The sequence below is a fragment of the Bidens hawaiensis genome, unplaced genomic scaffold, assembly GCF_021521415.1.
Source record: "Bidens hawaiensis isolate Kalapana, Puna unplaced genomic scaffold, B.hawaiensis_p1.1 tig00017160_1, whole genome shotgun sequence".
NCBI lineage: Eukaryota > Viridiplantae > Streptophyta > Magnoliopsida > Asterales > Asteraceae > Bidens > Bidens hawaiensis.
Genome location: NW_027492596.1, coordinates 411,522 through 426,860, shown reverse-complemented (window position 1 = coordinate 426,860; position 15,339 = coordinate 411,522). Strand labels below are relative to the sequence as shown.

The 15,339-nt window shown below is 35.5% G+C and overlaps 1 protein-coding gene across 4 annotated transcripts; it reads right to left on the bottom strand.

The window, feature by feature from the left end:
• Window positions 1–3,706: 3,706 nt before the first annotated feature.
• On the bottom strand, window positions 3,707–11,893 carry LOC143553235 (flowering time control protein FCA-like). Of its 4 annotated transcripts, none has more exons than XM_077043268.1 (16): window positions 11,411–11,893; window positions 11,120–11,280; window positions 9,923–10,001; window positions 7,667–7,749; window positions 7,522–7,573; window positions 7,337–7,404; window positions 6,343–6,409; window positions 6,151–6,230; window positions 6,009–6,073; window positions 5,859–5,918; window positions 5,689–5,770; window positions 4,864–5,613; window positions 4,538–4,771; window positions 4,185–4,289; window positions 4,049–4,094; window positions 3,707–3,943 (listed from the first exon to the last, which is right to left on the bottom strand). In XM_077043268.1, the coding sequence occupies exons 1-16, from the start codon at window positions 11,793–11,795 to the stop codon at window positions 3,930–3,932; spliced, it is 2,331 nt and encodes a 776-aa protein (XP_076899383.1). In that variant the 5' UTR covers window positions 11,796–11,893; the 3' UTR covers window positions 3,707–3,929. The 4 variants fall into 4 exon arrangements, with proteins under 4 accessions (XP_076899383.1, XP_076899384.1, XP_076899382.1 ...); XM_077043269.1 differs by having other exon boundaries at window positions 7,337–7,398; XM_077043267.1 differs by having other exon boundaries at window positions 7,337–7,398; window positions 7,667–7,773; window positions 11,411–11,891.
• Window positions 11,894–15,339: the final 3,446 nt, after the last annotated feature.

Sequence of the window (15,339 nt, the reverse complement as noted above, 5' to 3'; positions counted from 1 at the left end):
GACGGGTAATTACCCGATTAAAACCCGGCGGGTTTGGGATTGACTTTACTAACGGGGTATGGGTTTGGGAATACCTAAACCCGAACCAAACCCGACCCATTACCATCCCTAGTCGTGAAAGACGCGTTGAGACCAAACATGCTGTCAAAGACATGTTTTATATAAGACATTTCTGAAAACTTTTATTTGTGAAGATAAAAATGAAATCTCTCTAAAATGGGAAATCTTGTTTGATTCAATTTTAATGAAGTTACTCTAAATAAACTCAATAATTTTTCAATTATTAACATTCCCAGAATCATTCTTCTCTTCGTCTTATTTTATTTGTCCTAAATTAATTATTTTATTATATAAAATTTCTATTCTTTAAACTTATATTACAAATTTCTATTCTTTTTTTATTTGTCCTAAATTAATTATTTTATTATATAAGAACAATTGAATATAAATTATTACTTGTTTTATTGAGTTTATAAGTAGTCATCTTTTCTTTTTGAAACAAGATCTTCTATGAAGAAAGATTGGCCATCAAAATCAAAAGTTGAAAAGCATGAAAAGACCACAAATCTTCGGATAACTTTCTTCTTTCATGCAGCAACCGGATATTCTTATACTTTTAAGTTGATTGGGCCTAGAAATAATTAAAAGATGCAAAACTATTTAAATTTAAAATAAATTATATAGTATCTTATGCTAAAAATATTATTTGTTCTTGAAACAGGCTTTCCAGCTGTGATTAATTATTAATATGCATGTTTCCAACAATGTGCATATACGAAACTTGTAGCTCATAATAAATTTTCTACCTTTGTTGAATTGGCACTTTTTAAGTGGATTGTATTAGCACATGGCGTTTAGGGGTCTGAAATTCTAGTTTGTCACAAAAACACGATATGAGCATAACACAAAATTTACAGGTTTGAGTTTAGTCTAATGAGTTCAGGTGATATACAGTTGGTTAAACAGGTCGTATTTGTGTTAGTTTATCATGTTTTTGAGTAAACCCGTTTATTTGGAAAAATGTATAGCTAAGATGTCAAAACTTAAAACTGTTTCGTGTATTTCACTTTGAAACATAAAAAGATAAATAAGCATTACATATTGGTTTTTAATACTCTCAATTTTCACTCGTTGAACGATAACACTCCCAACTAAAGATTTTTCCCCCACCACTCCAAACTTGTAACTAGTTTTCTTCTGTCACTCCCGAACCAAACGGGCCCTAACCCCGTTAGTTTCTTTCATTGGCGTAGCATGCTTCTATTGATGTAACATTCACATGTGGCATTTTTACATACATGGCATGATAATATTAATAATATATAATAAATTCACTATTATATAATATATAGCATATATATTATCCACTCGCCCTCTAGGCCGGAAGGGAGGTGGAGATTTGCTAGGGTCTAGCAGAGACGGTCAAAGGCTGAAGCGATTTGGTAGTGAGGGATGCCCGGGAGGGTTTGTTGGGCTAAAGAGAAGGATTGGGTGTTATGGTGCTCGTGGAGGTGAAATTCAATGAGGATTGGAGGTTTTCGGTGACTTGTTTTGATGGGGATAACCCCATTTTGTTTATAACGTCGGGGGATTAGGGATTTGGAGTGTTAAATATAGATTGCTTTTTTATTATTTTTAAAATAAAATGCCACATAACATGCCACATTAGTAAAAACATGCTACATCAGCAAAAATACTAACGAAGTTAGAGTCCATTAAGTTCCGAAGTGATAGAAGAAAACAAGTTACATGTTGGGAGTAGTGAGACACAAATTATTAGTTGGGAATGTTATCAGTCAATGATTGAAAGTTGTGATTAAAAACCAATAACCCTTATATATCTAGTTTAAACATAGTTATTTTATATGCACTTGCAATTGTTGTTGAAAATTTATGATTTTAGGGTATTAATATAAAACAATGCAAATAAAAATAAAGGTTTTCAACTAAAGGATCATATCAATGTCAATCCACGAAAACTCATGACGTGTTTAGATTCATGCGTTTAATAGTTTTAGGTTCATGTCATGTTTAACCCAAAAACCTACAAACACGACGTATTTAACACCCAACTTTTTTAGTTTAGAGGAAACAAGAACAATTTAGAAGAAACAAGAAGAAACTTGATATCTTGTTTTCTGATTAATAAGTTATGAATAAAATCAAACAAAAGGTAGCATAAAGCAAAATCCAACCTGTCTATGGATGGGTTCCTACTTTTTTTTTCCTCCAGGGGACCATTCTAACTACAGTTTTTTAAATTGGACTAACTTGCATGAATGGTTGATGTGAAATGTTTAGATTTGAATTTCTTGAATGTATAGAAAATTACACGTTTTGGTATAGAAAATATCACATACAAATATACAATATAATTTATTATAGGCCTTGTCTATTCGAACGCCATGCTTGTTCGAACGCCCAACGCCTCCAATACAACTCGTATTCGTATAGATTATACAACCTGTATAGGGGAGCAGCTTTTTGTTCAGATGACCGTTGACCACATTATATGAGATGGGCTATACAGCTATGCCCCATACGAGTAGTTTGGGGCTATACGAGATCCGTACAAGTTTGAAGTGGATGAGTAGTATCGAGCCATACGAGATAAATTTGAATTTTCTTATACGAGATCAACTCATATGAGTACTAGGGCCATACAACATAATTTTTTAAACTCTAATCACTAATCAATCCCTATTATAAAAATTCACTTGTGCAACAACTTAAAAGAAAATTATCAGTTTCTTCTCATGAGTAACCGAGAGCAATTATTCCCCACTTCCCAAACCGGTTCAAGAATTGAAAGGGTGTCTCAGAATCTGAAGTGGGCGTCAAAGAATACAATGTCTATATGAGCATCGTATTACTCTATACTATTTGTATAAAACTTAGTCGTAAAGAGTCATACGACTCATACACGAGTTCGGTCATACGCGTGTTTTGAAAAGCTGGTACGGTATCTTTGTACGGAATACCTGTGTTTACAAAGTGAAGAAATGTATTATCCTATGAAACTGAAATTTCGTAGATTATTCTCTACAAAAATGTTGTAAATAGTTACTATTCAAAAACGAACAAGTCGTCTTTATCATACATACTATATACGATTGCACCTAGACACCTAATATCATATTGTGTGGCAATAGTAAATAGTAGTGTTTCCTTAATTGACTTTTTTTTCAAAACGACCAACTAAGTAACGCCAAGTACTTCGTACGCGGCCCCCATTGGCTAAAGGTAGCCCAAGCCGGCCACGAGTCCGAACGAACAGAGTCCCTAACAGTCCACCTATTGAGGGTTTCCTTAATTGACTTGATTGCACCTTTTTTTTGTTGTTTTTAATAAATTTAAATAAATAAAACAGACACAAGATACTTTTCCTAATTCTCCATTAAACAACTATGTCAAAAGTTTTGATCCCTTGTAAGCCTTATAGGTCTAAAGATGCTTCTTTCCACTAAATTAAAAGATACACACACAAACAGAAACACACAAGAGTGATTCGTACACCAAATGGTTTTGTATAGATTACCCTCACCAATCAAACGCGTTTTTAACCCGCCTCAAAAAGGTTAAAACAACCATTAATAAACGCTCCTGGAAAAATCTATCATCCAAGCAGAATGTACAACATAGAGCCGTGTTTATCGTCATTGTCGATAAGCACCACTCGTCAAACAGGTAGGAGTAGTGTTAATAAAATAACAATAATAATAATAAATCTAACACCTCACATCGAACAGTCACAAAACTTCGGTCAAAATTCAAGAGAATCAATGAGAAAAGCCTTACAGACAACATTTGCATATAAATCACACTACAAATCTATGAAAATCTATCAAAAGATTAGGATAACAGCCCTAATGTTTATGTTACAAGATCGTTTATGCCCAAATGAATAGCCTACCGTGAAACACTCTTACCTAACTCCCTGGACCTGTCATAACAAAAAGCATTGTAAAACCCAAATGCATTTTTCACGTCGCGTAACAAATAAATTGATATTATATATGCATATAAAAATCAGAGAATTAAACTGAACCTGTTGTTTTGTTCTTCCACATCCAATCCTGAGGTCCCTGCATCCCCTGTAATTAAGGCAATAAAAACATAACTAACCAAAAAAAAGAATAAAACTTGTAACCAGACAACATTAAAGAATCTGTGGCGTTTAATACCGGATGGAATCGCGCAGAATCATTCATAGAACCGCCAGCCACGGGCATTTGTGCATAGCTGTAGCCCTGCATATTCTGATGGCCTGCAACACCGGTAGTCTGATACTGGAACAAGAATTAGATGATCAGTGTGGGACCCAACGTATGATGGTGGTTGAGAAAAATGCACAAATGGTCCTGGTCCCCAAATGTAAAAATTGCAAACTTAGTTTAAACATTTGTGAGAGGGTTCTTCATTAAGTCCTCATTAATTTTCTGACTAAGTTTGCCAGTTTTTAACATTTGGGGACCGAACTTGTGATCTGATCATACCATAGAGACCATCTGCGCAAATTTTTTAATTAAAAATGTACCGATTGAGCGTTGGACTGCAATTGTTGAGGGTGCCGCCCTTGTGTTTGCATCTGTGATTGAAGGTGGCTTTGAGGCTGGAGTAGAGGAATCTGAGTTTGCTGACCTGGCAGATTTTGAATAGTGGCTTGACTATGTGGTTGCTGAATTGAAGCAACTTGTTGCTTTTGTTGCGGTTGTTGTTCCTGAGGCTTCTGTTGTAGTTCAAACAAAGCCAACTCCTCTGGTTTCTCCCACTGTATGAACCAAACCGAACAATATATTTACTACCACAAAAAAAAGGAAAAACTGAAAATGAAAGAAAGTAATAACAATGTTTAATATTTACTTTGCTTTCGCCAGTTGAGCTGTTGTAATAGTACTTGTATCCATCAGGAGACGTATGCTCAGTCCAATTACATTTCACAGGACCGCCAGCTGGCGGCATCGCCGGAGCAACCGAAGCAGCTGGAACTGAATCCGTCACAGGTTTTACATCTGGACTACTACCAGTCCATGTGGACTGCAATCTAGCACCTTGAAGATTCTGCTGAGGTGTCAAACCGGGATTCGCTGGTTGCATAAGCTGCATCTGCTGTTGAAGCCGAGAAAACGCCTGCTGAGATGATTGATAACTCGCTTGTAAAGTATGTTTCTGTTGAGACAACATTTGAGCCAAAGGTGAAGCTGATTGGTGCATCATCTGCTGCTGCTGCTGCTGCTGCGGACCTGGCACCTGATACTGGTTCATCGCTATAAACATGTTGTTAGAAAGAGCTGGTGGTGTTGTTGACGAGGCCACACCTTGGCCCTGAACCTGAGGTTGTGCTTGAGCCTGGGCTTGGGCCTGGGCCTGGGCCAACATTCCATTAAAACCAGCCATGGGCTGAGACGGGAACACTTGACTAAACGAGGTTTGACCACCAGAACTCGGTAGTTGACCAGGACCTGACGGTCTTACATTACTAGAAACCGGGGCCTGTGAGAAAGCCTGTGACTGCATAGCTGAAGAGAATTGTTGTGGTGACTGGTTCGACTTATTTAACGGAGAAACGTTTTGGCCACCGGATGATAATTGTGGTAAAGAAGGATTAAAGCTCTGTAAATATTATCAAACGTTTTAAAAAATATGACAAATATCATAAAATGTGGGTTAATAAAAAAATGAGCTTACAGGAGCTGAAGACTGCTGATTCATGGAATGCCATGCATTTTGAGTAATAGGAACCTGCATGGCGTCGCCAAATTGCGGAGGTCTGACATACATTTGTCAACATAACAAATGTTAATATTAAATCGATTAATTAAAAAAGAGAAGTTATTATATAAACATAAAAAAAGTACCTCATCCCGGGTGAGGGTAGGCGAGAGCCATAACCAGGACCACCTAATGCAGGACTACCTCTGTCATAAAATAAGACATACAAAAAACAATAGATTTAATTAACATTGTTAAATCGTTACAAATATTATTTCAAAAGCAATAAATAAAACCTTGGTTCCCCTGGTCTAGGACGCTTAGGGTCAGCGAATCGAACAATTAATGGCTGTTCACAACCCTAAAAAAGGTAAAACTGATTAATATACAAAATATACAAACTGGTAGCAGTAGAATTAGAACAATATTTTTGCTTACTCTCATTGTAAATATTCCATTAAGACCATTTATAGCAGCCGTTGCCACTTCTCTATTTGAATACTTAACGAAACCACATCCTGCAAAAAAAATAAGTAAATTAAATATGAACAAAATAGAACATATAGAAAAGAAATAAATAACATGCATCTAGAAAAACAACACTAAAAAATTAAAGAAACAAGAACATACCTCGACTTTGCTTCATTTCGTCTCGCATTAGATAGACATCCTCAACTCGACCATAAGGCGAGAAAATCTGATAAAACATCCCTTTACATTATTCTCAAACATATATATACATGCATAGACGCCCTGCTTGCGGTGCGCGCATATAATGTATATATGTGTGAACCCTCGGGTGGGCAAAAGTGAAATTGCACTAATTTTGACGTTATTTTACTAATTTCGTGAAAATAACTTTAAAAGTGGCGGAAGATTAATCAGGCATCATGTGGCAGCGTTGATAGCCGAAAGACAAGGGTGCATGCACCAATCGGCCGGTGTCCCAATGGTTGAGTGTTATGTGCCTTATGTCCAAGGCTTGATGCAAAACTACTATCGAGCAGGGGGTCTCACCGGAAGCAGCCTCTCTATTCCTAAAGGGTTGAGGTAAGGCTGTCTACATCTTACCCTCCTCAAACCCTATCATAGCTTTGCTATTGGTGGGATTTACTGAGTACGATGATGATGATGAATATATACATGCATAGCTACATACATATGTATACATAGATACATATAGGGTTTGGATCTCTTCGGAAATGTAAAAAAATTGAGAACTTCCAGAACCCCTAACAACCAATCATTTAATTAATATATTTTGTATATTTGATATTATTCGAGGGTAGTATTGTCAAGTTATTATATGTAATTTTGTGATAATATGTATGTAATCACAAGTTTACACATGTGTAATAACCAAACTACAATTATACATGCGTAATAACCAATTTACGCATATGTGACCATAAAACTACGTACAATATATGACAAAACTACCCGCAAATGATTTTAAATAAACAAAATAAATAAATAAAATGATTAGTTGTTAAATGTTTCTAAACTATTTGGAAGTTCACACATAATCTTGATCCTATATACATATTACATATATACACTTATATATAAGGTAGAACATATAATAAAAAGATATAAGTAAGAATTAATATGTTATGGGACTTACCTCTTCAACTTCTTTTTCAGTTGCCTGTCTATTTAACGACCCGACAAACAACTTGTACTCCACTGCACCTAACACAGAAGAAAATAATATCAGAAAGAATTCCAATTAAGATCTCAATAAGAATATCAATTATCATAAGTAGAGTAAACAGAAACATGAAACAAATATAGTTACAAATAAATTACCTAAGCGTTCCCGTTCCCCATCAGCATACCTAACCTGGATAGGGCCCATTCCCTGTGAAAAATAAAGAGTGGTGTGTCTTGCGCGTGAACAAATATTATCAAATTCTAATATAAAATTGCATAAAAGTGAAAAGACAAAACCAACCCCTGGCAATGTGTATTGGTTATGTAAAGCCCGTATTGCCCTGTCAGCTTCTTCTGATGTAGCGTATTTAATAAAACAACATCCTGCAGAAGCGAACACCGTGTTTCCTGGTATATTAACAACACAACTTGATGACCAGATGCGAATATGTTAAAGATGCAAATACTAAATAACTCAAATATTCATCGAAATAAAACAAGATTTACACAATTGGCCATTCAACAGTGGACAACTGTTTCAAACCTTAAGCACAATAAACATTTGTAAAATAAACAAACAATAACCGGTTATAGTTTGATATTTCAAACTATAATCACAACGAACCCACACCAACAAGCAATCGTAAACAATCTATTTGAACATTACAACTATGGCCTCACAATAAAAGACATTTCATAAAAGTCGTACACAATAGATTGAGTTCAACCAATCAATACAACACCTAATATTTGTTCACTCATAGTCACAACCACAATATGTGAAAAGCAACAACATTTGGTACAAACGAGACCAGATGTAAATCAATCAGTCAAAACTTGTGCATACGCCAACACAAGAAATTCATTGATAACAAAATCTCATTCCACACCATTTGAGTTCAACTAAATCGCTGACGGAACTAATCACGCATTCTAAAACTAATTTCCAATCAGGCGGCGAAATAATCAAATCCAAAAAGTGCTTTCAGTTACACTTGACGCACATTGTTAATGAGCCAATCAATTCCACCACCACCACTGGTGTGGCATGATATAGAAACGCTGAGATCAACATATAAGTTAACCACATCTATGATCTAGGACTAATGATGCTGGTAGAACATCACATCCCATCACCAATTAACAAACATCTAACAGTCACATCCCACCACTACTGAAAAAAATAATAATAAACAACACATAAACATCACATCCCACCACTATTAAAAAAATGGCATCCCGCCACTATTGAAAAAACATCATATTATCCAACCCACAACTTAAAACACAAACATGTATAGGAATCTCAAAGAATACCGTTGGCAATTGGCATTGGCAATGACATTTGGACAGCTTTCAAATTTTACTAATAAAGTCTATAAAATGCGTAGCGATGTCATTCAATAATAAACTAGCTGCTACGACAAAAACTACCACCCATAAAATAAGATTATAGCACGAGCTTATAACCAACAGTCCCAAAATTCATTCATGCGCATACTCCATTATCAGTGACCAATAATACAAACTAAACGAATTATCAAACATGGCTATAGATCATAAACATACAGCTAACTTCTCCATAAAACCTGAATTATGACCATAAACAAACTCACAAGGCAACCAAACTGAAATGAAGTTACCAAATTACTGCAACACTAAATGGTCCATCACTTGAAATAAAATTTAAAACAATGTATATACAATCCAAAACATCTAAACAAGTCATTCAACTCAAATGTAAAGGACCATACATACATAAAAGGCAACCAAAGCACTTATAAAGAAGTAATCTAGTGCTAACAAAATTTTAAGAAACCTGAACAAGAGAAAACTTGTTTCTCAATATTCTAAATTCACAAAACTCTTGAGAGAAATGAACTAACGCATTAAAAAAATAAATATGGTGACCATCGAGACAACAACTTATAAAAACTACCTACAAGCCCTGAATCTTCAAATTACGTCAAAAGACAAACACCACACTATACCAACTACATTATACCAACCACAAACTAGATGCCAATAGCAACTACATCATTCCAACCACAAACTAGGTGTCGATATCAACTACATCATTCCAACCACAAACTAGATGTCGATAGCAACCAATCTTCATAACCATCACAATTCCAACATCACAACTGATTGTAACAGACGTTAATAGATCAAATTTCCAGGGTCTTAACACAAAAAAGCCAACAGAACTCCCCAACATTACAGCATTGCTGCTACCCACACACTACAAATAACCTACTTGTACACTAGAAACCTAGCTTCTATCATGACATGGATGCTGCCTCAAATCAGCATCTATCAACATCATCCATGAATAAACAGCTATAATTACCGACTTTTAATGATCTAATTATATGACTTTATCTTCTTCTTCTTCTTAGATACGATCTTGCAGACCATAATAAGAGGCCTGAAAATTGCCGAAACAACTTTCTGGGAAGAAACATAAATTTACATTTGCTTCCCCCGTCCCCTCAAAAGACCTGAAAAGAGAGACTCACGCATATAAAATTAAAAAAATCCATGTAATTGCACATACCTTGTTGCTGCCCTGTTCTCTTGTCTTTAATCAAAGCAACCTCAATCACATTCCCATGCTCTTCAAAAGGAGGCCGAATCTGATATCATACATAAATGTATCATCAATACATATACCAGTGAAACTATGTGTCATTGTGAAAGTTTATATGCAGTCGATATCGCCAATATATCGGTCCCTTGGTAAAATTGCGGTCCCCGGCGAGATTGACCGATCGTTGACCGATATATCACCGCTTCCAATATCAGTTTTTAAGTCTTAAATGTCAATTTTTAGCGTTTAATGTTTGTGTTTAAAGTCTTACTCAGTTCCTACTTGCTACAATTAGTGTTTTTGTAAGTTTCGAAAGCTTAATTTGTTAATGATAGGAGCTCCGTATACTGAATTGTTAGTATTAAACTGCTATATATATAAATTCTACATGAGAACATATCCCACTGAGATCAAGGCTGTTCACGAGCCGAGCCGAACCGAGCGTAGGCTTGCTCGTTGCTTGGCTCGTTTACAACCGAACTGAACCGAGCGGCTGAAATTCGAACCGAACGAAAACCGAAACGAGCCAAAATCGAATCGAGCATTTTTCGAACGAACCTCGAGCGATTTCGAGCATTATTTATTTCTTTTTCACTTTAAAATTTTCAATAAAAAACAAATTTGAAGGTTGTAAATAATATGTTTTATAAATAAATTAGTAGTTTCTAGACAAACGTGTAATATATTGTAAAATTTTATTAAAATATAAGTTTGAAGTGAGATATAATGATCATTTAAACATACTTCTAGTATTCTAAAAACTTGAATCGAACAAATAAAACTATAAAATTAACGGAATATGAAAAATTTTAAGGGGTAAAAATAATTGTAAGCTTATATTTATGTGTTTTGTCTATATATTTATATATTTGTTCATATATAATTATATATAAAATAAATTAAAAATATTCGAGCCGAACCGAACCGAACAGACCTTTGCTCGTTGCCTGGCTCGTTTACAAACTGAACCGAGCTGAGCGGCTCGTTTTCAATCGAGCGTAAAAACGAACGAGCATTTTTCGAGCAATTTCTGAGCGAGCGGCGAGCGAGTTTGAGCGACGAGCGGTTTGGACGGCCCTAACTGAGATCTCAAATATCGTTCCTTGACCGATATCCGATAGTTTTCAGCATTAACTGCATATAGTTTAAATGTCCAAAACTTACATCATCTTCAGTAGCTGTCTTAGGAACAGAACCAACGAAAAGCTTCGCAACAGCCCCTCCATCGGATTGCTTTTTGTTAAAACTACCACCACCATCATGCCTTTTATCATAACCGTCTCCGTCAAAATTCCTTTTCTCGAACCCGCCTCCACCGTATCGATCTATAAACAATAACATAACACAAAGTCACAAACCACATAAAAATCAAAAATACTAATAACTATACTTACGATATATCAACAATGCAACACTAAATTTAAACAATTTACTTCATAACAATTATCAACACACCTGGAAAATCATACGGACGCTTCTGCCCGGACAACGGCACCTCATAGTCCGGATTAAACCTCGGTCCAGACAACGGAACCTCAAACTCCGAAGAAGGATTATTATTATTATAATTCCTCGCACCACGCATACCTGCCGGCCGGAAACCACCGTCTCCGTCCACCGGGCGGAAACCTCCGCCAGTGTTAACAGAATACCGCGGCGGACTGTTGTCGAACGGCCTACGGTTGCCGGAGAAGCCGCCGCGGTGGCGATTGATCGGAGAATCACCGGAAGATCGCGACGGCGGTGGTCCTCCGCCTCCGGCACCTCCTCTAGGGTGTCTGTAAGGTTGAGAATCGTTAGGGTTGTTGCTGTATCGATCGCCTCCTCTGTATCTGTCCATGATTGATTTGGATTGGATTGAATTGGAGATTGAAACCCTAACCCTAGGAATTGGGAGTTTATTATGAATTTGGGGGATAATTATAGTTGAGCTGTGGTGACCGTGATTACGTTGAGAGTAATTAATGTGTTTTGTGACTTTGTGTTATTGTGTTTGTGTCCTTTTAGTTTTCGTGATTTGGGTTGTGGTCCCGTATGTTTGCTTTTGTGCGGTTTTGCTCCCTCGTGATTATTGTTTTGCCGATTGGTAATGTGGTTTGGTTTGTCGGGTGTGGTCATCACATGCCCACGCGTGAAACACCACGCGCTCCCCGGTGTGGTGTATGGTTGTGGAGGCTTGGTGTGAGCGATAACTACTACTAGTTTTATGTAGGCGTTTCAGTGAGAGTGTTTTCGTTGCATGCACACCTCTTTCTTTAATTTTATCACATCAGGCATTTCGCCTTTTAAACGTATGTTTGGGTTTGTAAACAAGCAATTAGTTGCTATTAGGTCATGTAAATGGGCGTTTCAACCCATGCGATCTTTGTGAAGGGTAATTTAGTCGATGGTAGTTCATTATAAACTAGCATTTAGTTCTTTGTGAATTATTGTACATGTGTGTGTAACCCTAATAGGCCAATATTAATAGGGTTGATTAATGATCTACGGGTTTTTTGTAACCGACTCCCATTTGTGATTGATAATTTATGAATGAGATAAATTTAAGGTGAATAAAATGATGCATCATATCATCATGCACGTGACATCTAGTATATCAAATAATGTCTTTTCTTAATTTGATTTAGTTAACCAGCAAATTAATCTCATCAAATTCAATTAACATATTTGAGTATTCAAGTTAGATGATTTTTGTCATTAATTAACTTACATGATTTTATTGTTTCAATAGTAAGAGTTTTTAAATACCATGTTGTACAATTATGATTTGTCTCTACGATTGCATTCTTGTTTGATTAGATTATTAAACTAGAGTTGTTGAACCGCCCATATTAGTAAGGTAATACGATATTTACACAAAACTTGGTTACACATCAAAATATTATCATTTTAATGATAAATGAAAGTTGTTTTACCAGTCATGCGGGTGTGAGGAAAGTTTATTATATTTGTTGGGACGGGTCACAAGGAAATATTTAATCGTGTTATTGTTTTCTTGTTATGTTGAATACATTGTCTTGTTACGGTTAATATCTGGTTTTGTTACATATATTTTGTTGTGACTAATGATCATACCAAAGAGACGGAAAAAGAACTTAACTCTATTAATTAGAAAAGTGATCAACAACCTTAAGTTGTAAATCCAGTTCAACTAAACTTAAATGAGCTGAAACTAAATGTTAATTTGAACTATGAATTAGCTTATGGGACATTCTGGTGGTAAAGTGGTGTGCTTCTTAAATACTAACCAAGTTGTTATGGGTTTAAATTATGTTGAATATGGATGTAGTAATTTTAGAAATAGAGCATGTGTATAGTCTTGGGTTCGCCGGCTAGAAAAATAATAATAATTTGAATCAATGTTTGATCAACGGGTGAGTTGATGTTGATGATTAACTAAAGCAGGCCAAGAGCCCACAAAGATTGTCATTAACAACCCAAGAAAAAGATTGAAAATAAATGAGGAGGCACTAGGTCGTTTTCGGACTCAAGGAGTTTCATGAATTAGTTGGGCTTTTGTTTACTGATGGCCTAATTTAAGAACTATTGGGCCTAGCCAATCGTTGAAAAATAGTTTTAATGCACAGTATTTAACTATTTATGTTCAATATTTTTAGTATTCGATGACAACTGGGTATACATATTCTTGGGACCTATTGTCAGATTGTGTTAACTAAGAGCATCCCGTTCTCTATAAAATGGTTTATAAATTATATGATATAATTATGAGTTATTGTGAGTCTAGAAGATAGAAAATGTTACGTAAGAAAGTTAAATCTAAGTTTACACTATTCACTAGTTAGTTTATTTGAGTCTACTATGCAATTGTTACTCCTACCATTAGTTATTTTGTTTAGTCAGAAAAAAGAAAACATTTTGTAAAAGTGTACATAATATTTGCCACAATATTTAGTATAAAAAATAATTTGCAAACAAAGTATTTGTTTTGTTTATAGTAAACTAAAATCGGGTTTGCTATCTTAAAAGAAGATTGCGACGCGGTTTGTTACCCGGTTATCCGTCATTGAATTGTAATCTTTTCAATTTGAGCAATATATATTTTGGTTATATTAATTATTATTATAAAAAAATTGATTATGAAAATAAATGTATAAAAATGTGAAATGTATTTGTAAGGATGTTTTGTGTGATTTGAGAGAAATTCAAATGTTCTGTTGGGCATGTTTGCTGATGTTGTTTATACTCTTGGATTGAGGATGGTCTAAAACTATGTGTGGTAATGAATGTGAAATGTGGAAAAAGCGTGACACGTAGACACCACATAAGCTCTCTGTGTGTCGGAGGGGGGGGGTTCACCTTTCACACCCACCGAAATGTGTTATTGATAGGTGAAGTGTGACAGTGGCTTTGCTCCGTAGCGCGAAGATTTATTTAGGGATTGTCACGAAGAAATGAAGCTACAAAGTAATATGTTGCTCCGCTTGCCTATAGTAATGGTGTTTGCGCCAACTTTGCCACCGTGGCAGGGCTTCACGCCCCTTTCAAGTCGTCATCAACACAGCCTAAAAGGATGTAAGATAAAATATATATACATCTAAATTGTTTGCTTTTCTTTTTTATTTTTAACGGCATGATTTTATAACAAAACTTATTAGCATTGATCTTATTTTCCTTGGCAAAGACAAATCTTTACTTTTGGAGTTCTAAATATAGAATCTTCTTGTTCGGCCAAAATTTGGGATTACATGTAAAATGCATAATCATTTTTCATGGACAAACCAATACCCATAAGATCACAAGCAGGTCAAACAAACAAACCTACCTGATATTTGTCAATTGCGAACAAATAGTCGTAAGAGCCAACCGCCAAGAGGTGAAAACATTTGTTAACTGTAAGAAACATGATATCGGAACGTCTTGCTTGTCAGATATCACATTTGATACTCTTGATTTCTTAGCGCCTTTGTAAAGATGCTTAGTCGTGACCGACGGATCATGAATAGTAATGTTACGACCCACGTTGTATGAATGTTATATGTAAACAACGTAGTTTTGCAGTCCAGAAAGGGGTTAGTAAAGCTGTTTGTTGTCTGATTGCCTTTGGTGTTAATGCAAAACATTACCTTTTAATAAAATATATTAATGTTCTCGTGCGGTGGATGAGTTGGATTATTTTGGTTTTCAACTAATGGTTTAAACTTTAACTGATTCGGTTAACCTTTGCTTGACTTTAATTTTAGGTTTTTGGTTAGAATTGGAAATATTTATGAAAAGTTCAATTTTTAATAAATATTAAAAGGAAGATACAAGGGAACTAGATTAAAATTTTCCTTATTAATACTTGAGACTTAGAGACATCAAGTCCTTAGCTCCTTAAATTAGTAATATTTGCATCATTTTCGTTCAATGAGCTGGTGGTGGAG